The sequence below is a fragment of the Chaetura pelagica genome, unplaced genomic scaffold, assembly GCF_000747805.2.
Source record: "Chaetura pelagica isolate M959 unplaced genomic scaffold, ChaPel_1.0 scaffold328, whole genome shotgun sequence".
Taxonomy (NCBI): domain Eukaryota; kingdom Metazoa; phylum Chordata; class Aves; order Apodiformes; family Apodidae; genus Chaetura; species Chaetura pelagica.
Genome location: NW_009954216.1, coordinates 1805494 through 1830498, shown reverse-complemented (window position 1 = coordinate 1830498; position 25005 = coordinate 1805494). Strand labels below are relative to the sequence as shown.

At 45.9% G+C, this 25005-nt stretch overlaps 1 protein-coding gene across 1 annotated transcript in view; it reads right to left on the bottom strand.

The window, feature by feature from the left end:
* GRM7 (glutamate receptor, metabotropic 7) overlaps positions 1–25005 on the bottom strand; it is a gene marked incomplete at its 5' end in the record, with an annotated part of 215858 nt that overhangs the window by 47212 nt on the left and 143641 nt on the right. Inside the window, 3 exons of the mRNA XM_010003352.1 lie at positions 6005–6144; positions 10701–10901; positions 22284–22424. Coding sequence (XP_010001654.1) covers positions 6005–6144; positions 10701–10901; positions 22284–22424 — 482 coding nt within the window. The remainder of the gene's footprint in view (positions 1–6004; positions 6145–10700; positions 10902–22283; positions 22425–25005) is intronic.

Sequence of the window (25005 nt, the reverse complement as noted above, 5' to 3'; positions counted from 1 at the left end):
AACTTAATACAGCTCTATCCCCAGGGAGGAGGGAGTTATTAATAAGGACCCGGCAAGTTCCTCCGCACCGTGTAACGCGAGTCAGGATTTACAGGGGGAGGTAGATCTAGGTAATGTACGTGTTCATGGAGCCATATTGATAATTATCAATACTATTAATCTTCTGAGTACTTGTTTAGAAAGATTGCAGCAATGCATCACTTACTGCTGGGGGCAATGAGGGAAGGGCTGAGCAGCCAGCCTGCCCGGCGCTGCCTGCCGGGGCTCGGGGGAACCCGCGCTCGTGTTTCGAGCTGCGACTGCTGCACGTGACTGAACAATGTACCACTCCAGGGCACATCTTTAAAACAATACAGATTTCTTTGTTTATCTCTGCATGCAGTACATTTAGGCATCTTTAATATGTACTCGTTTCTGTTTGCAAACAAATTAGAGGAATATTTCACTTTTCTCTGAAGCGTCCCAGTTAACCCTGTCGGGTGCTTCGCAAGTGAAACAGGTTTCAAATAAGAGCCACTTCAAACCTCTGCAGGGCAATAATGGACAGGACATCGTGTTTTCCATCATCGCTCTTTATCAGTCAAGGATACACCTTCATCAGCCATCCTGAAAATGTGCTGCAGTGTCTGATCAGCACCCAAGTGCCCAGTGGCACCTTTATGAGCCATAACACCGAGCTGGAACGGTGCGCTTGACAAGTTGGAGATGCCAATGTAATTAAAACAACTTGATGCACCCTGTGTGGACACTAATAGGCTAGAAGTACAGCATTAATTAGGCAATCAAACTGAAAAAAAACCCATTAGCTTCTTGCTCTAGGAAGATATCATTCTCTAATGGCAAATAAATAGGTCTCTTGTTACCATTTCACTGCTCACCAAGATGAAGGTGAAACAGGGCGTCGTGTTCGCCATCAGACTGCAAGTGTCAGAGGGATGGTAAGAGAGAGACACCACATCTCAGCTGGGTGCTCCAACACACCATGGAGGTGAGAGCACATCCTCCATGGAGAGCTTCCCTCTTAGTGTTTGGTCAAGACCTCCAGCCCACCATGCAGGACCTCAATAACTCAACAACTCTTTTGCTGCCAGACCACAGGAATCAGCCAGTGTCTGAACAGGTCTCTCCAGCCTGGTCTTGGCAGTGTTGACACACCTAAACCAGGATCAAGCCACTCAAACTAAAACATTAAACAAGCTCAGTCTTTTAATGAGCCTCAAAAACTTGCCGGTATGAAACACGAAAATAGACACAAAAGGCCAAAACTCTGGCTTTTTGATCAAGTGCAAGTCTGCCACTCACTTCAGTGACACAAGAGATTGAACTGGTACACTTGCTTGTCTGTGCCCAATAGCAGCCTTTTAACTGGCCAACCAGTTAACCTTTGTGTAAATCCCATTTCTAACAAAATTTACCCACAGCAAGACTAGCTTGACTTTACTTCTCAACCTGTATAACTGCTGGGAACTTCTACATTTTGCTACCATTGTAGAAGAAAATGGGAAGTGGAACATGTACATGCCTGTCTGCCCATCCATCTCTCTGCCCCAGTTCCCTTCCTAACAACTTTTGAACTTGCTGGCCAGTCTGAAGCACATTTGCTACAAGCAGAGGTTTCTAAAGAATGTGCCTGCAGGACTGGCAAAACGCAGCAGATAGTCAGGAGAAAGATCAGCCACTACTAACCATCTCTCTCACCCTTTGGGTTCACCCAGGCAGCCGAGGAGCTGGCATCTGTGTAGTTGAAAGCCACCCCCATCCAGGCTGCCCTGGCACAGCAGATGGTAGAGGGGTGTAGGGGAGAGTCCAGGCACTGCAGGGAAATTGTGGAGATGACTGTGAGAAGGAATCACTGGGAACGTGACAGAGAATGCTGCTGTGATGGGGTAAGCAGAAGATCAATCCCTGGGAAAATAAGATTCAGCAATTCCACAGGAACTTCTTTCTTTGCTTTGGGGTTTTTGCAGCTCAGGGATGCTTGCAGAGGTTTGGATGTGAACACACAATAGACCTGGGACCTGCTGAGTTAACACTGTATTGAGAAAGAGAAGCAATATCACCAAATTTCTCAGGAGAACCTGCAGCTCCTCTAGGAGTGATCCATTTCTTTCTCCTTCAGGCACATCAGTTCCTCCAGGAGAGGTGCCTTTCTGCTTTTGCCAGGCACTTGCAAGCAGTGGAAGCTGGATTCACAGAAGCCAGGCAGGTACCCGAGCTGCTCAGCCCATCCCTTGCATTCCTTCAGGGCCTGCAACCTCCAAGCGCTTTACAGACACCAACAAAGAAAGGCACATGTCACAGGCACCTCTTGTTACTGGATCCATGGAATACACAGGGGAAACCAGAGCAGGGAGAGTTCATTCTCTTGCTAAAATCCAAAGGGAAACACGAGGTATGAACACAGACCCTGTGCCCCTTGGCCGTGCTGCCTTCATGCACAGTCAGCCTCCCTGTCTCCTAGTGCTTGAGCAGCACAACTCTCAGAGATCCTGTCATTGCTAAAGTAAAAAAAAGTTACCCACTTAAAAAGCAAAACAAGCCCAAACCAGTTGGCACATCCCACACCTCCTTTTCCCCATGGTAGGTTTTCTCCTTTTCCCCACTGGTGCTTCTCACTTCTGAAACACACGGTTAGAGCTAAATACAGCCAAAATAGTTCTCCCCATAGTACTGCCCTCAGCCCCAGCACAGGGAAGCACAATCCTGCCTCCAGGTGCCACCACAGCCATGAGCAGTAGCTCTCCTGCCTGGCTGCATCAGCTGTCCCTTGGCTGCCCAGCAGGCTGGGGGGTGATGCTGGGTTTCCGTTGGGATGCAGCTGGGCACACTGCTGATCCTACAACTCAGGGCAAAGCATTTCTAGCTGCAGGAAGATACCAGCTATAAGCATTGCGTGCTAAATCTACACACAGGGGGCTGGGAGAGCTTGACATGATCTCCACAAAAGAGAGAGAGGTGGGAGGTGCTCACCCAGGACCTCTCTGGGGAGCAGGGTGGGCACCTCCTCATCACAGCTTCACTGGGGGAGAGCAAAGCTCTGCAACAGTTTTGCATGGAATACTGGCCAAGCCAGTTAAAATTAGACATCTGCTCATTTCATCCTGTGTAGATTGCTGTGAAATACAGCCAGAATCGTTACTAAATCATGCACTAGGCAAAGCTGTGCTAGGTTGCCTGACATCAAGCAGGCAAAAGAAAACATGGTGATTATAGTGTCCTTATGTCAAAACTACATCACGTCCCAGGTCTGCTGCAGGGAAAAGTCGTAACACATTCCCTTGGTTATCGACCAAACTGACCTCAGATTCAGAAATGTAAATCCAGGGGGAGTCAACTGCACTCGGAGGAGACACTTCACACTCAGACGTGCCAGAGGAGAGCAGAGCTGGGGAGTGGGCTCTGCCTGTCCCCAGCACCTCTGCCTGTCCCCAACAACAAACACCTCTCCCCGTCCCCAACAACAAACACCTCTGCCTGTCCCCAACAGCAAACACCTCTGCCTGTCCCCAACAACAAACACCTCTGCCTGTCCCCAACAACAAACACCTCTCCCCGTCCCCAACAACAAACACCTCTGCCTGTCCCCAACAGCAAACACCTCTGCCTGTCCCCAACAACAAACACCTCTGCCTGTCCCCAACAACAAACACCTCTGCCTGTCCCCAACAACAAACACCTCTGCCTGGCACACAACAACCAAGGTGACCCCCTGCTGGGATGAAGCAATCAGGGCCAAGAGAAACACACACTCTGAGACATCTTCTAAAGCCAAGTTCATAAACTCTTGACAAGAAAACAAACTGATACAGCCTTACCTGAAGACTTGCAACGACACTGTTGAAGACCAGTAACTGCTTCCATGGAAATAAAATGGCAAAAAGTTCTTGTCCCTTCTTTGAATGGAGACAATGATAAAGACAAAAATAATTACTCACCTGTGATGGTCTTCAGCACTTATTTACCTGCTGCCTTTGAGATGGGGAGTGGCTTTATCATTGTGGCCTGCATAATCATGCAAAGCAACTTGTCTGCTTTGTAGCTGAGGAAATTGAGACACACAGAACGAAACTAGACTGGCCAAGATGACAAGTCTCTTGGAAACCAATTATCACTTCAGCATTTTGTGAATTAAAATTAGAACTCTTGCAAAAAAATCTTTGTTCCCCCTCTCATGTTGGTATTAAAGAAATAAAATCTGGGGAAATATATCCTGAAATGTTTACTGAAGATAGATTGTAGCCTTTGGTAGCTTTTTCTGGGCTATATTTAATAGTAGCTATTATTTTGGTTGGTTATTTTAGGGAATCCTTGACTTCTCTAAACTCCACAACTTTAGCATTATAAGAAAATACAAAGAGGGACTATCATAGCAAATCTAATCCTGTGTGAGAAAGCAGGACCTGTGAGTGAGTAGAAGAGAAGTTACTGAGAGAATCTCAAGCACTGATTAACCCTGTAGCTGGGAGGTTATAAGGGTGAGGAAAGTGTGCTTTTTATGGAAACATTTAACACAATAACAGCAACACAAATCAAGCTCCATTAATTTAGCTTTAAATTTTAATGAATCAGGATGTGCAGTTTATATAAAGAAGGATTTACTTAATAAAATATTATATTTTTTTTTGCTAAAGGAACTATAAATTGCAGGTTAATATAGTTTTCCTTAAATAGAACATCAAAACCTGACAACCAGAGAACAACAAAATGAGCCAAAATTCAAGAGCAGCAAGACCTGGTGCTCAGTCTCAAAGGACCCTTGGCAATGCACACCACTTCAAAGACAGACATGAAACCATTAAAACCAGAAAGAGAGAAAGTCCTGCCTTGGGTTCCATTCCCAGTGATGGAGTTTGCTGCCAGCCCATGGGCACAGCCCAGAAGAGCTGCCCCCTGGACTCGGGGCTGCATCTCCCACAGTCAATGGGCTGGTCCTGTTGGGGCCACACAGGGACCCCAGGCAGCAGCCACAGCCACTGTGACCACAAGCTGCAAGCCAGGCAGGTCCCGGGCTCCTCTGCAGTGTCTCAGGACTGGAGCACATTCCCACAGCCTTCCCTTTGCCCCTGCACACTGTGGGCAGAGGAAATCCAGCAGCAGAGGCTGGAAGAGCCAGGACACACCATGGGTGGACAATGTCAGGAGAGAGACCTCGTGTTACTTCAGATGGAAACTTAGTGACTTAGAGAGGGAAACCTTTTTGCAGCAACTGGCATTTCACTTCAGGAACACCTTGGCTTTGTTCAGAGCACTGCAAGCACCATCTCTGTGCTTTAACAACCACCTACAACGAGTCACTAACTCTCAGGTGACACTCGTACCATTTCCCCATGAATTTCAGGCTCAAGCCCCTTGCCCAAAGTCCAGCAGGAAGCCTGGACCCAGCTCCCCAGAGACCTGCCACGGATCAGCCTGGTACAGACACAGCTGACTCAGGAGCCTCCAGCTCTCTCAGCCACCAGTCCTGGGTTTTTCATCTGGGAAACGTTGGAGTATCTTGGGGGCCTTTGATCTCCTGCTCCTACGTGCTTGTTTTTCTTTAGGCATCATTACAAAAAGGCCATCTCATTCATATGGATATCTTTGCTACGTGCTTAAAAGTAACTCCGGAAAAGTGAGTCACTCAAAAAACATTCAGTTTCAGCTTTCCTAAAACTAGAAAAACTGAAGAGTATGACTAGAAAACTGAAGAGCATCTGTAAATGAAAGCCCATTGGTTTCAAACGACATCACGTTACTGCTTCATTTTCCAAGCTGGCAACTAGGGACTTCAGACACACAAAAGTAATAAAATTTGCATGATCACCTAATGTCTCCATTAGTCTGAGGAGCTCTGGGACTCAGGGTCCTGCAGGACAGGGGAAAAGAAGACAACATGCAAAAAACCCCACATTATGTAGCTGTGAGGAAACAACACAGATCCCTATCGATTTTTGCAGGGTGCAAGAACAGAATTTAGTGACTATACCTGACAAAAAGGTGTAAGCAAAGAACAAACCAGACTCACGTTGAGCTGGAGATCATCTGTCCACTGGCCGACGAGGCGGTAGCCCGGGGTGCTGGTGTTGGTGGTGTGGAACTGGAAGATGTCGTAGCGCCCCGGGGCATCCCCGTTCTTGTTGAACATCACTGGAGTGCCAGCACTGCCTGGGGGAAGGAAACAAGGCAAAATCCAACCAACGCCAGACCTTTACAGTATCTGTTTTATTTAGTCAAGGTGAAGGGCTTTCAGAACAGGCAAGGTGTTCCAGGCAAAGGTCATCCAGCCAAACCAGAAACCTGGGCGCACAGCCGCACCACCCGAGCTCTCTGCCAGAGAGTAACCATCACTGCCCCAACCTACTGAGTAAAAATAAAACAAAGCAAAGCTAGATCAGCCTTACTTCACTCTAGCTTTGCACCAAGAAAGAAATATCAGAAGTCTCTTCCTCCTGCCCTCCAGCCTCCCTCCCATCTCTCTTTCCTTAGGGAGTCCTTCAGTGAAAATCACTCCTGTGAATGGAGTCTTTAAATGATTTTTTTTTTCCCCAGAAAATGTTCCCATCTGCTTCTGAGAGATACTGCTGTCAGAAGCCAGCCCAGGTCTAGTGAATCTTGACTAGCATCCAGAAATAGCTTCCTCCTCCACAATATGTTCTTGTTCCCATAATCTGCATGCAGTTGGGATGGAAAAGAACAGACTAAGCTATGGGAGCCTGTTCCTTTTGTACTCCCATGTTTAGGCTGTGTGATACAGACACTGGCTGAAAGGTGTCTCACTCAGGAGCAGTTCGGGGTCAAGATCCTGGACTCACTTCATTTGACTAACAGGGGTAAGGATGTGGAGGGCAAGCAGCAAGGGAAGGACACCCCACCACCCTTCCCGTGTACCTGGTGCCAAAGGGCAGCCTGGAGCTGCCCCTGCAGCCGAGCGAGGGGAGGGACCATTCCTTCCTCATCCTCAGGAGCTGCATTTTAATTACCCCAGCATTACCCTTTCTTACATGAGAATTCAAAGCAGCCTTGCATTCCCTCAGATCTCCAGGTGAAAACTTTGACATTTATTTCAAGACATATTAAAATAGGTTTCAGTAGGGTAGAGTAATATTGTGTCAAGATTGAAGATTATGACAATACTCCAGCATATCTATATTCAAAGCTTCCTCCTCCTGCGTAACTTTTTTCCCCTAAAGCAATGAAAAATCTCTCTAGTTGTAGCATTGAACTTTAAGATTATGGTTTTCTTCATGATTCCCATTCTTCATTGAATTCCAGTGAGTGCAAAAAGACTTGAAGCAGTGAATTAGCATACTTTCCATTCTAGCCTGGTAAATTGTTTCCTGTCTATCCTACAATCCTCTGAGATCAGATAGATTCAGTTCAAAGGCTGGCACAGACAATCTTCAACCAAAATCTCCCCTTCCTGGTTCCTTATGAGCACAAGGCAGATATTTAATTGTCATTACAGATTAATGCAGCCAAAATACATTCACAGTGAAAACACTCCAAGTGAATGAGAAGAAATGGCTGTAATTCCCAGGCTCCTTCAGAAAAATCAGCACAAATGGTAAATGGGATTTAGCTAATCAGGACTCTTAAAAGGCTCTATATTATTAGTTAAGCTCAGTTTTGTCAGAGCTGACAAAAAAAGTATAATTCAAAGGGCAGGAGATCAAATGAGGCTCCCAAAATGCAACACAGACACTGCAGATTCCCCACACCCTGACAAACCCTGGCCTTGACACAAAGAGCCCATCACCCAGCCAAGGGAGCCCAGCAGCCCTTCACCTGCAGGACTCAGGCAAAGAAAGACACCAACTGAATTTCTAGGATTCCAGTCTCTTAATCATGACAAGGTGAGAAATTAATTAACAGGAGAAGGAGAGGGTGCTAGACAAGGGTAACCAGCTACGGTTTATTATTCAGTTCATGTTTCCTGCAGTTGGAGGACCTGAAGGGCTCGTACAAACAGAATTTCTAGCTTTTTCACTGGCACAAATACAACTGCTTTGCACTTGGAGATTTCCAGAATCTTGCTGCATGAGCACTTGAGGGTTTAAGTTTTCCATATCTGGGGCCTTTTTGTTCTCAAGGGAGTGTGACGATATCAAAATTCATACTGAGTTCCTACTACAAATCCAGTCTCTCTTCATTAAAGCACTGCTTGAGCTCTTGCTGCATGAATGTCATTACTTTTGCAAGGAAGAAAAGGCTCCAAAGGCAGGTACAGGCAGGATGATTCCAGCTGCACAGTGACAAGGAGATCTGTGCCACGCAAAGAGGAGCCCAAGCTCCTGGGCTCAGGATGCTTGAAAATGGGCTATGTTTTTTCTCTCTGGCAATTTGGACACAGCATTCCCACTGCTCTTTTTTTTCCTGGTTTTACTACAAAATTTAGGTAGAAGGCTGGGGGGACAGGATTTTAAGCACAAATGAAATATTGCTTTCCTTGTCCTAACCTCCATGAGTGGGAGCTGCACAGGTGACTCTGGCAGGGCAGGTTAAGATCAAGGCTAAAGCCAAGGCAGCTACAGCAGCCCAGCAGCACACTCCTCTCTCCCTGCCCTCCCAGCCACCACCGTGTCCCAGGAGCTCCCAGGCTTTGCCAAGAGGAATACACAGCCCAGACCAGCCTGTCCCATGGCTTCCTCCATTCCTTCAGCCCTTTGTGCTTTCTCCATTCGGTGAGTGACACCACTGGGAGGGCTGATCCAAAACACAGCAACTCTGGGAATTCAATTCCATAGAACACTGAGAAGCAACTGGTTCCACAGCATCTTTCCATAGCTCAAGGAAGCAGCCCCAGGAGGGCTGCAGCTGCACACACAGCCTGGGCACACAAACACATGTGCAGTTATGCAGCATGAGTATTACAAGGAACAGCCACACTCTGCCCCTGGACAATGAACCTTAGAAGGAATTGTTTCCTTGCCAATGGAAAATGTCTACACACCCAGAGAGCCTCCAGAAATTAAAAAGGTTTAAAGCTATTTCAGTTTATCCACTGTTCTCCTTCCTGTGCTAACAAGCCAACTATGTCAGTCCCTGGGCTGGACATGAGGTCCATGTATGTACACAAAGAAAACCACCATATGGCCACGAAAATCAACCACAACTGGAGATTACTTTTAAAAAGCCTGACCAAGGAAGGACACTGGACAGTAGGCAACATTAGCTGGACACTCAATTCCTCATAAATTTTTTCTCAGCCCTATGAAAATGATTAGATGGCCATTCACCACCTTTATATGCCAGAACTGTCAGGAGATGACCAGGTATGGGCTGCTGCCCAGTACTAACACAGCCCCAGTGCAATGCTGTACTACTTCTACAGGAGCTATGTCCTTTATAATTAACCTTCCAAAATGAGGAAAGTAGAACTCTCCAAACCTCTGCAGATCATTCACCTCAGAATTTGCTCCTGGCTGTATTTAATAGCTCTTACTCCAAGGGAAGGAATTTAAATCTTCTCATATTCACCTTGCTGTTTGTGTGATGATTTATACAGAGAGGAACAATATCCTTGGCAGAAATTACCAAGCTTGACCCTGAAATACCATCTGTGTTCCTACCTTTAAATCTCCCAGGTCCTATTTGCTGTGTGTGGGTTTTGTTGAGGTTTATTAGCAGGTGGCAGCAGGGAACTGCTGCAAAGCTGCCCAGCAAGAGGAAGGAGCTTCCCCAAACCCCCTGCCCAGGAAGCAACAGCCCTGCCTGCCTCCCACATTTCTAGTTGGCATTATTTATTCAGTGCTTCCCCAAACCTGTTCTAAACAGGGGTCTGGAGGTCTAACTATTGGCTCCTAGTTAAATCTGAGCTCTGTCTCTCACACGCAGCTCACGCAGGAGCAGTGAGACCTGGGAAGCACAGCAGCAGGGTTTATGAAGGGGAAATAACAGCAGGTTGCTGTAATATGACCTGCTGTGAGTGAGCTGCTTGGCTGCCCCTGGGCTGGCTGCAGGTGAATGTTTGTTAATGAACTAACAACGTTAGAGTAAAACACGTAGAGGCAAGGAAATTGTGCTGATATTCATCCTCTGCCATGAAGAGAAGATTACATGAAAGCCTGCTGTACAGTCTGAAACCAAGGGCTGGTACTGCAACCCCCACTGCCAGGCTTGGGAAGCATCAGTGGATAAATAAGAAAAGAGAAAATTCTCCCATCCACACTCCCAGGATGTTCTGTCTCCTCTGACGTCTCACTAGAGGAATAAAGGTTGGAGTAACTGCTCTGTCTGAACCCCTCAGCTCTGGCTCAGCCAGCAGACCTGGCCCTTCAGCTGTCCCCTCCCTTCTCCTGGGCAGTCAGCTGAGCTGGGTCCAGGACACAAGAATCTCAACCAGTTTGTCTTTGCCAGGTACAGGAAACAATATCAATGAAGAAGAACAACGATGTGTTGTGCTAACAAACTTCTGGGGTTTCCACAGGCATATTTAGCCAGAGACAAGCTCAGGTTTTACCCAGCTGTCCTTCCCCTAGGAAATGAGTCTTCTGGAAGGTATCCTGAAATGGCAGCAGTGATTTCTGTCTTTGGACAGTGGTGGCCTATTTGCCTTGGCTAAAACATGATGTTCTCAAACAGATGCTAAACAACCATGGTCTCCTGCCCCAAACCCTGGTGGAACAGCACAAACAAGCCTTGATATGCATTGAATGAAAAGAATAGATATTGTGAAACGAACTGGAAAAAAGCCACAGGGGCAAATAGCAGTCTGGGCTCACCGTTGAAGTTGACCCCACGGATGTACTTGAGCAGCTTCTTGCCTCCTGCATGCTCCATCTCGGGGCAGACCCCCGGGGAGTCTGCACACAGGTCCTTGTTCATCTGGTGCAGCGCGTGGGCCATGGCGTACACAGCATCGATCACAAACTGCACCTTCCCCTCCTGCTCGTAGGGAGAGTCCTTCCCAATCCTCTCCTGTCCTGCACGGCAAAACCACACACACACACGGTAAGGACAGTGTTTTCCTGAGATCAAATACAAAAGAGGCCTCTCAGAGCACATTTAAAGAACTTTTTTAGTCAGTGCAATAACACATGTTGAGTTACGGTTTTACTAATGAAACCACAACCAAAACTTTCTTGCCAGTAGAACCCTCAGCACTTCTTGCAGGGTGTTCTACCATAATCCAGAGAAACAAACCCTGCCACAATCACAGACTTGAAGCTCTAACCTACAGGGACTGTCTTTGAGGGAGAAAACACCCAACTCCCTATGCTCCCAAACTATGACGTTGGAAGAAGAAAGCACTTAAATAATGCACAGCTGCTCTTTTAAAGTCTGATGCTTTGTTTGGTTGAAAATCCCAACCTCTAATTGAAAGGCAGAGCCAGACTGAGGGAAGCAGCCTCACTTCAAACACCAGTGAGGGGAGGCTGCTGAGGGAACACACCAGCTCTTAACAGCACCTGGGGAAGCTCAGCACCCCCACCTCTGCCCAGCCTGACATGCCAGAAACCTCTGCCTTGAAAATACTTCAGTAGGTGAGAACATAAGGCATCCAAATGCTCTGAAAGGCAGTCCCTGCTTGGCCTGGCATGTCAGGAGCTGCCACTTCTCTGCTCCCAGAGCTTCTGGGCCACAGACCCTGGCACAGCAAGTCCAAGAGAAGGGAGGCACTTAGCAAATGGGAACCTGGAACACAGACATTAAACCCTGAAGAGCCAAAAGAACTCAAGAGCAAAGAAGGTGAACCCAACTATTTTCTGTGGTTGGCTCATGCCTTAACCCTTCTCCCTCCCTCAGACATGAGATGAAGATGTAACCTGGGGACATGAAATTGTCTGTAAAGCCAGACAATAAGGTGGTCTTATTGTTTTTATGGTTGCATGAGCTGATAACCAGGTGCCTCTGCAATTAAGCAGCAAACCAAACAGCCTTTTCAGAGCTGAAAACAAGGCACAACAGGGTAAGAATCAGGATTCTGTGATTTCTTTCTATTTTCTGAAACTGTCTGCTACCTTCCTGTTTTACCTTGGCCAAGTAACACCTGCATGATTCAATCTGTCCAGCTGCAAAATGTGTGATTACACTTACCTATCTCACCAGGGTTTCATGAAACCTAATTACTGCTTGTGAAGGGTTCTGAGCTGCATCAATGAAAGCAGCAGAAGTGCAATCTACTCTTTTCTTCTCCCTAACCTCACATCAGTCTTGATCAGCTCCCTGCAGTACCTGCAGACCTGGCTACTGCCAGGAGCTCCAAGGAACCAGCCCTTGGAGTCATTTCTTGCCAAGGTTTTGGAGATCCTTCCACCAAAGCAAACGCTGGGCTGGGGGATATGAGAGGGGAAAATTCTGTGGTTAACATTGTTCCATACAAACAGGGATGAGTGAACTGAAATGGGCTGATTGATACCAATAAGGAAAGGACACTGAGTTTTAAAGGCTGTAAGAACTAACCATTTTTAGGAGAAGTAAGAAGCCCATGTCCCTGCTGCTGCTCAGCCAGCACCTCTGACTTGGGGCATCTCCACCTGCAGCAGAGCCCCTGGTCCAGCCCAGCAACCTCCTCCCTGTGCAGCAGCCCTGGGCTGGCAGAGCCCTCAGCAGGGAGCACCCAAGTCTTCCCAGCCCTGATTCCCTTGGGCATAGCCCACCAGGCTGAATCATCTCCTAGTTCTTTTTTTTTTTCTTTTGGCCTGTAAAAGAAGGCCCAGTGGAGCTGCAGGCCCCTCCCTGCCACAAGTCACACTCAGCAAAGAGATCCAGACAGTTTGCAAGAAATTCTGCTGATACATCTCACCCCTTCTCCTACCCTCAAGGTGGCTTCATCTAGAAAGTTTACACAGTTCTGGTGTTGGCAGCTCCTTGTATAAATACAGATAGATCACAGTCTCTCAATAAATTCATCTATTACATGCAAATATTTACATATTAAATGCATATTTAAAGGATAATTATTAAATCTATTGTAGTTAATATTTTTATATAAAAATAGGATTTGTTTATATATATATAAAATACATAACTCCTTTGTCTACATAAATAGTTTGTGTTTATATATATTTATACACACACACTGTATCAGTCCAACAACGTGGCTCCCAATCCAACAGTGACTTCCATTAACTTGTTACAAGTCAACCAGGCCTAAGAAAAATCCCACTTTCTATGACTTCTCCATATATGCTACAGCAGCATATTCTAGATTTGATTCATTGAAAGATCAGGCACCCAAAGGAGGAGCTGAGCTACATAATACCCATCAGTCCCAAACAATCCTTCCTGGCCTGGAGAGGTGTTGGACCAGAGTTATGAACAGGCCCAGAGATATCTCCACCTCCTCACAGAGATTCTACAAGCACAAAGAATGGCTAAATATGTTCATGAGTGATTTGCTTGAAGATAAGCAAAACAATATCCTCCCAATATGAGCATATTTAATTATCTCCACCTTTCCCCCTTTCTTGTTTCTCTCCCTGATTATCAAAATGCACAGCTGATGTCTGCCCCACTCAGCCTGCAGGTTGGGTTTGAGATCCTTGCTACAAAAGCCCCTCAATTTTAAATCTGCAAACATAGAAATCCTGCAAATATCCATGCAGGACAAGAGAGCTTCCAGGCTGTGAAGACCCACATACTGTCCTTTTCATTATCTCCCTCCCCTCCCACTGATTACAGACATTATTACATTTCCAACCCCTGACAAGGAAAATGCTTTTAAGTGGCTTCAGCTCAGCTACAAACCAAATTAGCAAGGCAACAGAAATGCTTGCCAAGGGGGTTGAAGGCTGCACACAAACAATACTGATTGGGTGTATGAAATTCCAGAAGCACAGTTGGCCAGATGCACAGCAGAAAGGAGGGATCTGTGAGAGCAACCTGAGCAAAAGCCACTTAAAAAACAAGAGCAAAGTTTACAGTGTCCAAGTACAAAAATAATAGATTTGAAAACCTGAATAGAATTTCCAGGGGCAGATGCTTTCCTCTTCTGCAGAGCCATTTAGTTGAGTATTAAACATGCAGAATTTGTGTAAAGTCCAGGTAGGCAGTCACATGTAACTGCCCACCCAGAAAACATGTGAATTTGTACAACTAGAACAAGAGTGTGTTGTCCTTCATATAGACAGTGAGAATGCTGTAATTAGTAGCCCAAATTTGAACTAGCAAAGAATTTGCAAAGCAGTTCCCATGACTTACATATATCAAACAGTTCTTAGACTTCTACCCTAAAAATAAAAGAAAAAAGACCACAATGAATCAGCCTGGTTGAGCAGGGTGTGGTCCTGACTGAGCAGGGCATGGTCATTCTAGTTTCACCATAGTAAAACCAGCAAATGAGCAGCAAATCAGGCCCAAAGTCAGAGAGGATAAACCAAAGTGATTTGTACTATTTTAATTCCAACATTAGTGTGATGATGAGCATTTTGTCCTCTTAGGTTTACCTGAAGAAACCAAGCAGAAAGGCTTACCACATAGGTGCTGTGTGTAGGGGCATACACAAGTTCAAATATGAATCATTGCTGGAAGAGAAGGAAAGCTGCAGAAGTCAGTAGAGCCTTGCAGGTGAAAGCAGCAATTTGGGTGCTGTGTGTGCCCCCAGCAAAGGGGCAGCCTTGAAACCCCAGCCCAGCCACCTTAGGACATTGAGGGGAGTGCTTAGGGGAAGAACCAACAGGTGAACTCAAATCCATGCAACCCACCAAGCTGCCAGAAGACACCAAAAGCACAGGTCAGCATCAACCCCCTTTGCACTGGGATGTGCCATTCTCGTCTTCTCACCTGCCCCCGTGTTTTAAAGGTGGCTTGGTTTTCTTTCTGATTCTGTTGTTTGTTGTTGTCTTTTGTTTTTAGCTTGGTGAGCCCCAGCAGCCATGCAACAGCATTATTTTCTTCTGCAATGAAGCAGCTGACACTCAAGACACACCTGCACAAAGTGATTTCAAGAGAAGGAAGTTTTGTGCCCTGGATTTGAAACGGAACGCCTTGGGATATCAGGAGAAGGATGAAACACAGAACCAATGTATTGACGTGAGCAGTTTTTGCTTCCAAAAGAGCTATTTGAAGGTGATGACAAATAATTTAACCTCACTTCCTACTAGAGTCTCAAGTGCTCATCATCATGATTCCTAAGAGACTGAGCAGAGAGGGCTCTTGCTTTAGGCAAATCTTCACAAGAGAAAAATACTGCAACAAAGAGAGGAAAAAAGGCCCCAAACCCAGAGCAGTGAGAACACAGAGAAGCCTCCTTGTACGAGCTCTGTCAAGTGACACAGACATGAAATGCAAGTTTAAGAGCTCCTGGTCACACTTTCTGCACCTCCTGCACCACACTTAGCACCTCCTTGGGTGGAACCCGAGCTGCCAACAGCAGCTTCACTTTACACTTTCTCAACATCTCTCCTCCAGCTGATTTTTCTGAACTCCTTGTTGATCATCATATAATGTAGGGAATATGGTCTGATGTATAAATAGTGTTGCGAGGACAGTTTTTATAGCATGTAATTCAGACAGACATGAAATTCCCACTTCATTGGTGCTTCCAGCAGATGAATTCAGACATTGGTTCAGTTTGTGAGGGATCAAAAACATTTTCAAAGGAACATACATAATGGTTCAGTTTGTGAGGGATCAAAAACATTTTCAAAGGAACATACATAATGGTGTGGCTGAGAACCTGGTGACAGTCATCATTAACAAGAGATTGAATTGAAAGATCCCAGAACACTCACAAATGCAAACAAGCAGCTATTATTTGCAAAGTTATTCAGCAGCTGGTTAAGTGCTGGTGGAAAAATATGTGCTCTGCATCCACCTCCAGCAGATCCAGTTTTAGGAACCTGATGCCTGTGAGCAAAGAGCCAGCCATGACACAACTGTTCTTCTGTAAGGGTGCAAGTGCCCACGGATGCCATCCCACCAAAGCTTTCTCAGCTATACCCAGAGCAGAGAGCACAGACAAGGACACAGGTCCAGGGCTCTCCACAATAAGAGCAGAGCTGCTGATCCTCAGATACCCACCTGTGGTGTAGACACCACTGTACACACAGAAGGTGTGAAGTCTGAAGGCTTCTCCAAAGAAGCTTTTTATTTGAACACAGCTGAGTACTAGAGCCTGAGAGAAACTAACAACATGCTAGGGTAAATATTGTAATTTAAATAAGCAGAGTATGACAATGAGGCCACTTTGCAATATAATCCATGTATTGTCATTTTACAAAGAAATACAAGATCCAATAACACAGCTATGTAGTTACAGTCATCTCTCCAGCCCATGCTCATTTGGAAGATCTCATTATAGACAAAAGCCTTTATCTCAAGACCATCAATCCAATCCCCATGGATTTTCTTGGGGAAAGCAGACGAACTTTCAAGTTTCTACTGCTAAGCACACAAGAACATCCTTCCATGTGAGGATAAGATTTCATCCCCTGCAGGCTCTGGTGAGCTGGCTGAGCCAGGGCAGCAGCCCAGGCCAGGGAGGGCAGTGCACCCACCTCCCCTGTGCTGGTGAGTGCCATTTCTGCCTTGCTTCTGAAGGCTGAAGAAACCTCTCCCTAATCTTCCCTGCAGCCTTCAGTGCCAGCACAGCTCCACAGCCTCCTGCAACTCTGAAGGAGAGAGAGCTTCATATCACACAAAGCTGGAAATCAGACCAATTGTTCTATGCCAACAACAAGCAGGGAAGCCTTTTTAACTAGAAATGCTTTTTTTCTTCAGTTGGTGTACACTGACCCACAGTCAGGCATCTGCATCAGTAGATCTTCAGAGACAGAAACAAGGCTCTGCTGAGTGACTCCAGGGCCACCTCCAACCCCACAGCAAGCAGCTGCAGCCAGTGGTAACTGTGCTCACCAGCTGATACTCTAATCCAACTTGGAAAACCAGGCTCTCACAAAGCCTTACAACTATACCTCAGCTAGGAGAGCAAACGTGTTCTTGTGCTGCAGCTGCTGGTCACTCTTCAGTATTAAAGCAAAACCCAACAGGAGCAGAGCACAGCAGAAAGTCCTGCTGAAAATGTGTCATTGCAAAACCAGAAATACCAACATTACATAGTAAGGATTATGCTAACAATGAGAATTCAGCAGTTTGCAGAAAGCCTTGATGCAATGAGTTTTGTGAAGCTACATCCACCTCCATCTGTCAGGCAATGGTCATTTTCCCCAGTGTCTGTTCTCAGGTGTGCTTGTGTCTCTAAGGGAATAGATTTTACACTAGAAGACTGACCTAAATTTCTTACCTGAGATGTTTTCTGTGCATACAGCATTTCTATTAGAACATATGTAGTAGGTCTCATTTATATTCCAATGCTGAAGCACTTCAGTCAGAAAACAAACCATCCCAGGGCTGGCAGGGCTGGAAACCACAGAGCCCTTGCAGCTCCCTGTCATGAACATGGAAATGAAGAAAGCTTCCTCCAGCAAGAATTGCCAGTGAAGCCAGTGAGCAAACAAATGTATAGGAGAAGCACTTTTTAAAGACTAGAAGGCCTAAATTGGACCTATCTTTATGTTTCAGCACTTGGACAAAAAAAAAGCAATTTTCAAGAGAGGAATGTGTCTGTACATGGCAAGGAAACAGTCACGGAGTCACAGGGCTTTGCTGGAAAATCACCTTGGCAATCCAGAAATACAAATTAGTCTAAGCAGTGTATTTCTGAAAGATAACAGGGCTTAGAAATCCATAAAACTAGTTTACCTTAAGAATAAACTCTTCAGGTTTGGCTTATTGTCAGTTAAACCAACCATCGCAGGGTTCTTTTAGGAATTTCAGGTATATCTATTTTGAAGTACTAGGACACTAAATGAGATGAAAGCACAGAGATCATTAGGCTACAATGCATACTTGGACAATTTGGCAATATATGGAAAACATTTTGTATAGAAAGGGCTGCACACAGCCAGTCAAGCTGCAAACTGGTGCATAACATGGTACATTTGCTCCTGAACTTGCACATCACATTTTTCAGAAAAAAATAATCAGCTTTTCTTTCTCCTGGGCACTGATATGTTCAGGCAATCTGAAGAACTTGGAAGTGTCACCTCACCTGAAGTGAGCTGGACTGGGTAAAAAGCAGTTTACTGGAGAGCACATTTGTTCATTCATGAGATATGTCGTGGATTTTTATTTCTTTCCCCTTGAACATGGGAATTTGAGAGGGAGCCTATAACCAAGATAATCACCATGAGAAAGAGAAGAAAAAGCAGAACTTGTCAATGGAAACATGTCACAAAACTAAAGATTAGCTGCTCACTAGCAAGGAAACTTTCAGCAGGTGTCCTGAGGAGGAGGTGCAGGAGAGGCAGCCACGCTGCAGCAGCAGCACAGGAACTGCCTGGATCACAGCTACTCACATCAGAGCACAGGATGTCATTGAGAAGATAGATTTCCTATCCTATTCTGCCCTTTAACCTTATTCATAGCTTGCAGGGCAAGCAAAAGAAGATAAATTTTAGTCTCTACCCTTTCCACACTGAAATATGATGTACTTACCCATATGCACCAACACACATCTCATCCCGAGGAGCCTGCAGGAGAAGATGCACAGTGATCTCTGCAACAAGAGCAAACCAAAAGCTTTTCTGCTCCTGCCCTTGTCATCAATCACACCAGAAAAGCCTGGGTGAAAATCCACCCTGAGGCACATGAATATCGTGCTGGACCCAGCGGCAGCTGAGAAAGGGTGTTTGAGCTGAGTATTTGACCTAAAGCAAATTATGTTACAATTTGTGTGCAGGATTCATGACAGGTAGCTTTACATGAGGGATTTCTTATGTCAGCACCTTGCCTAACCACTGCTGAGGAGCAGACTTCAGTTCAGGACTACTTACTGCCTGGGCAGGACTTCTTATGGATGACAACAGTGGGCACCAACAAAAGGACTTGGTCAGCTAGAAAGATCAAATCTAATTGGCCAAGATTTGGAAAAATAAACAATGCTGATTTTTTTTATTGTCCTGTAAAAGAAAATACCAAGAGGGACAGCAACAAAGCCTGGACCTCCACAGTCTGAGCTGCTCAACCATAGAGCTTTCAAGTCACTTAGCTTGTCTTTGCATCTTGCACAGAGATAATAAGGCTCCCCCAGTTCTGTGAAGCACAGCTGCAGGAAAACATCATCCTGCTGCAGAGAAAATGGACTGAGAACTAAAAGGCACTGCCTGCACAGCCCAGACAGAGCTCTGGCCTCACCCTCACATGGTCTGCAGGAACCTGCCAGCCCCAGCCCCAAGCAGCATTGGAGATGAAGCACCTTCAGCATGGTCACTGGGAAGCAGTCTCAAAGTAGCTCCACATGATTTATGCAGCACTGGGAACAGTTAAGGTCTTCTGCCACCCTCAAGTCCAACAGATATTCATCCTCATGAATCCCATAAAGCTGTTCCCATAAAGGGTGACTCACACATACCATGGCTCCTGGCATTTGTTTATAAGAATGCTTTAGATATTGGCCATCTGCCATTAAGTTGCTTGAAACATCTCAGATAATTTATTTTTTTCCAAGATGAGGAAGTTTGATGGCATTTTGAGAGCTATTTCTCTTTCTGCAGTAAATTGCACTTTGCTAATCTATTGATGCACTAGATCACTTTTTGTAGTCAAATTATAAAAAAAATTCTGATAACCACAGGCTCTGTTCTTTGCTATGTCTTTTGCTGCTCCTTGTTTCTCTCTCCCTAGCATATGGCCTCATAGCACCAGCCATCTTGACTGTAGGAGAAAAAATATACAGGGCATTGCTGTGAGCTTCCTTGTTCTCTAAAGAAATATTCCTAGCTACTGGCATTATTTTAAACAAAACCACAGATAATGAAGTGGTTTGCAAAAATTATCAGGGCTATCTTCCCCCACCCCTCCTTTTCCATGGCCATGAACCTGGGCCAGTGTCTTGCCACCATCACAGGAAAGAATTTCTCCCTAATATCTCATCTCAATCTCCCCTCTTTTAGCTTGAAACAGTTTCCCCCATCCAATCCCTCCCTACCCTTGTCCAAATCCCCTCCCCAGCTTTCCTGGAGCCCCTTCAGGCACTGGAAGGTGCTCTAAGGTCTCCCTGGAGCCTTCTCTTCTCCAGGTTGAATAGTCCCAGCTCTCCCAGCCTGAGAATTTGTGTCACTCAGTCCTTCAAGGACTTTCTCCCAGCATGTTCCCTAGACAAGTCACTGTGTGAGCCACTTCCTGGGCAGCACCTCCAGACAGGTTACACTTGCAGATTATGAGAAAAGCTCAGAGTAACCTGCATTCTGATAAATGACACCACCCTTATGTCACTTCATGAAGGCTCCTGCAGCGTAAAGGCACCTGAATGAAGAGCTGTGTCTGCTGAGAACAGGCAAGTCTTGCTGTATCCTTTCCGGGCAGTGTCACCACTGAGGTGGTGGTCATTGCAAATGCCAGAGCTGTGGGGACAGTGGGACACTCCAGGGCCCTCTGGGTCCCCCAGGGCACAGCTCCTTCTTCCACCAGGTGTGTGGGCACTGCTGGGGCAGGGAATGCTCCATACCCAGAGGTGGAGATAGGAATGTCAGACCTGGGAGCAGCAGAGTGACTGCACCAACGCAGGTGACATGACCTGGTGGGGTGGGACCCTGCAGTGCTGGTAAATGCTCAACACTGTACGCTTGATGTCAGTCACTTTGACACTTATAAACAGCCCAGGTCATGACAACAGACAGACAAAAGACCCACTTCATCATCACCGTGTGGCTTTGCACAGTGACAGCTCTGCAGGAGGGCCCAGAGCTGGGGCAGAGCCTTCTGCACAGCTCCATCCCTGGCACAGCCACAGCTCCCTGCAGAGCTGCTCCCTCTGCACAGCCATTTTCTGCTGTTAATCCTTTCCTAGAAAAGCACATTTTTTTTTACCATCATGCGTGGTGCTGCAAGCTGCTTCTTTTCCCAACAGGAAAGAAGTGCCCAACAATACAGGTGTCCCTGGCAGCAGCACATCCCACCCTGAGCCATGCCAGAACACACCAGTTCCCAGCACCAGCCCTACTCATCACACAGCTGTGCTGCACTTGAGCCTGGCTAATAACAAGCTGGGGTGGGTTGAACTTACTTTCTTTTTCTCATTCTGTATCTTATCCACCCCAGCCAGGGAGCACTTTCCAGCCTTAAATAAATGACATTAATGTAGAATAGAGAAATAGTTCAGGAAGTTGTGACAGGAAAAGGTAGTTTTCCCTCAGGGAGCAGCTTGTCTCCTTGATGCCAGGCAGGTCGTGGCCAGGAGCTGCTCCCTGCTCTGTGCAAACACGTCCTGCACCCTGCTCCAGAGCAACCAGCACCCTGAGGAACTGCTGGGCTGCAGCCTGGCACTGCAATACAAATTACCAATCACACTGTAAAACGATGATGCTGATGCTTTGTAATACGATCTCATCAGGGGGACGTTACAACTCTCATCCCAAGGATATAATTGAGAGCTAATGCTTTTTCTGATGCATAATTTACTTCAGTTTGCAGAAGAGGGAGGGGAGGTGCCAGGGCACATCACTTGCTGGAGTTTGGAGCTCCAAGGCAGTGTTTCAGCTCAACAAGGTAAGTCAGCCACCAAACCCAAACGTGGCTGCGGAATCTGTGCTGAGGGGAGGCAGAACTTTTTACTTCTGCATCAGAAAGCACAGGCTGTGAGGAGCTGTAATAAAATAGTGGAAGAAGCAATAAGACACTTTGAGAAATTATCCTAAAGATCTTCGAGTAATTTTTAGCCAAATTCCAGTGTCTGGGGGAGGTTCCAAATGCCAGACTGAGCAGCAGGGTATTCCCAGCGGGAGCTGCGCTGCTTCCAGGCACAACACTCCCACTCCCATCCATGAAATGAAACCAAAAGCAGATGACATGAAATATGGAAAGTTTGCATCAATTTTCGAAGTAAAACACATCCTCCTATGAACTAATTCCCTTTGATCCAAATTCAAGGCAATTATCCAACATGACACACTTAAGCTGCTGCTGTGAAGAAGGAGAAGGAGCAGGCAGGGAGGGCAGAGGGAGGCAAGGACCAGGCACCATTCCCAGCTCCCTGCCAGTATCCTGGGAAGCACACTCTGCTCAAAGCCCAACCACTGCTGCTTCAGCCCAGAGAAGATCCCCAACCCCACACTACAGTCCTCTACATCACAGCCCCAGGCTCACCAGGGACCTGGTGGTCTGAGGGCAGTATCTTCTGACTGGTTCCACCCAAATTCTCTTGTCCTGCGAGGCTGCTGCTGCTGCTCCATTTTCTCTACAACCTACACAAATTCCATTTATGCTTTCAATCTGTGCCCAGCCAAGCTTCCTGCTACAAGCTGTGCAACTTTCCCTGCAGCCCAAGTCCAGCAGCACAAGGAGGGGGAAGTGACTGAGGTTACCTGTGCATTTACGGTCCGTGTCCTCCTTCTTTGACCCACTGATGGTCAACTTGCAGTTGAAGTTCTCCTCCCAGTACTCTGCAAACCAAACGTTCCTCCTGTTGTTCTCCAGGGTGCGGGAGGTGAAATAGGCATCGAACCCTGCAGGAGGAGACAGGGAGAAAGCTGAAGTCTAGCTCACCCTGCACGGGAAGGGCTGCAGCCAACAAATGTTCTGCTAATGTCTTCTCCAATATCCAGCACACAGCTCTGCCCATGAGAGATGGCCGTGGAGAGAAGGGAAGGCTGCTGCATGCTGGATCTAATCAGCTGCATCTTGCAAGTCAATGACTCTGCTACTAACTGGGAGGTACAAAGCAAGGGAAGATATATGTAAACCAGAGATTAACATACAAAAGTTATAAGCAAAAAGCACGGATTAGATATAACCCAATGAGGAATGAAAATAAATGATGTGGTGCAGCTGATATTAGGCTGAGCAAAATACAACTAATTTTGTAGTGAACTCTGCAGACCCCCAGAGCAGACAGCCTTATCTGCCTGAACTGACCATTATCAGGGCATCTGGTGGTTTTCCTAGCACAGATTTTCCCCTTAATTTCCTTTCACAAAGCTACAGATAAACTCAGAGAGCAAAACTTCTATCAGGCAGCAACATCAAAACTTCTGCTTAAGGAGACAGTTAAACTCAGTATTCTCCATGTAGCTTTCCAGAACTGCAATTCCAGTTCAAGTTCAGTAACAAAGGAGTTTTTCATTTTACCACTAAGGCTGCTGAGATATTCCAGCCATGCAAATCTGAAACCTGGATCAAGCAGATCAGTTGTGAAGAGGACTTGAAACTGCTGTTTGCACACTGAGAAGCTCAGAGGCAAGTTATTTGCCATCCTAAAAGTGCAAATCCATTGAAGATGCAAATCTCAGAATATCTGTTTTGTCCCCTTGCTTGGCTTTGCAGCCTGTACCAGCACTGCAGAAGAAGGTGGCAACACAGAAGCAGGAAGCTCTTACAGACCCTAAACCATCTCTCTATATTGCATGATCACATGGTCCCTTTTAATTTTGCTGTTAGAAATGACAGTAAATACATATTTCATTGAAAGAGAGAAAAAAATGCCTTGCACCACAGCCAATAATTTCTCTCACTGAACTAGGTGGGTAAATTGGCTCAATCTGGCACTTCTCACAATGAAATTGAGTCAGAGGAAAAACATATGGCCTTGTTAAATTAGCATAGCAATCCATCCACCGTGGGATAAAAATAGACAGCATGTAAACAGATGTTTTCAAAGAAGAAAGAAGATTAGGAGTGGGGTCAATCTGTCTCCTTGTATTAGCTTTGTGTACTACTGACCCCACTATAATATATATATACCTAATTCCAAGGCTAATTCATGACTCACATCCAAAGCCCACTGCTCATCAGACACACATACATCCAAGAGTCACAGCAGAAAAATAAGTATCAGGGCCTTCCAGAAACAAGCTGAAAGCACATTAAAATTTTAGCTGCAGCCCCACTAAAAAGAAAAATAAATACAAGTAGGTTTCTCCTGCAGCAAACACATCAGGGTGCTCAAGAGTGATGACAAACCCTCAGCAAGGAGGAAAGCAGCTGCCTGCCCTGCTGTGGAGTGGGTGAGGTTTTTGCAACTTTCCAGAATGAAACTACATGCATGGGCAGGAAAAGAGGCAACCTGTGATGGCAGACACCCCTGGTCCCCTTCTGCTGCATTTATGCAGAGGCAGGGTTTGTGCTGAGCCTGGTTTCCCACCTTTTAGGGCAATGATGCAGTGATGCCACAGCTGGTCTGCTTAATGCCAGCTTAGTGACATGCATGTCCCTGTGCCTGGTCTCTAGAGGGGACAGCACAACTTCTGCACTTCTGGGGTGAAACCTCCTAAGCAAAATACTCACGTGGATAGGCCAGAAGAGGAGACTCTTGAGATTTTTAGATACACAGAAGCCAAACTTTTTTCCCGCAGACCTGTGTGTATTAGTTTTACTCATAATTAAAAGAACATTTCAGAGGGGACATTCAGTCATTCAGCAAGATATAACAGGCTCAGAAACAGTGCACCTCACCAACATGCCCAACTGACTGACCTCTGAGAAAAGTGCTCTATAACTTAATAAGATAAGATCAATAAGTTGATAAAACTGTATAGTATTCCATATAAATTACTCTAAACCTTTACAGATTTAACAACAAATAATAACATTCACATTGATTTTTTTTTTAAATGATCCCTCTGCATGCTCAAGAAGGAATAGAGATCCCTATTAAAGAGGGTACTATTTTTTATAATTATTTTCTAGTGATCAAGACAAGCAGGCAAGTGACTGACAGTGGGACAGAGTTAAGCAACCAGCCACATTTCTATTAATTCCTTACTAGGTGGAAGTACCATGCCAATGGGCCTCTTTTCAAACAGGCTGAGGATCAAGAAAAACCCTCCCATAGGCAGGACCAAGTGGAGAATGTTTCACAGAGCCTGAGATTTTCATCCAGTTTAAAGGTTAGAAAAGACTGCCCAGTGGAATCCCACTGCTTCTAGGTGTTTGTTTTTCCTCCCTGCATCATTCCTGAGATCAGGGACGTTGCTGTGATTGTCTGGAACACCCTGGCAGGAGGGACTACACACCAGGCTCCCTGCCCTGGGAGCTGAGCCAGCACATCACTACCATTTCTTTTTTATCCAGAAAGGTAAATGTGTTTTA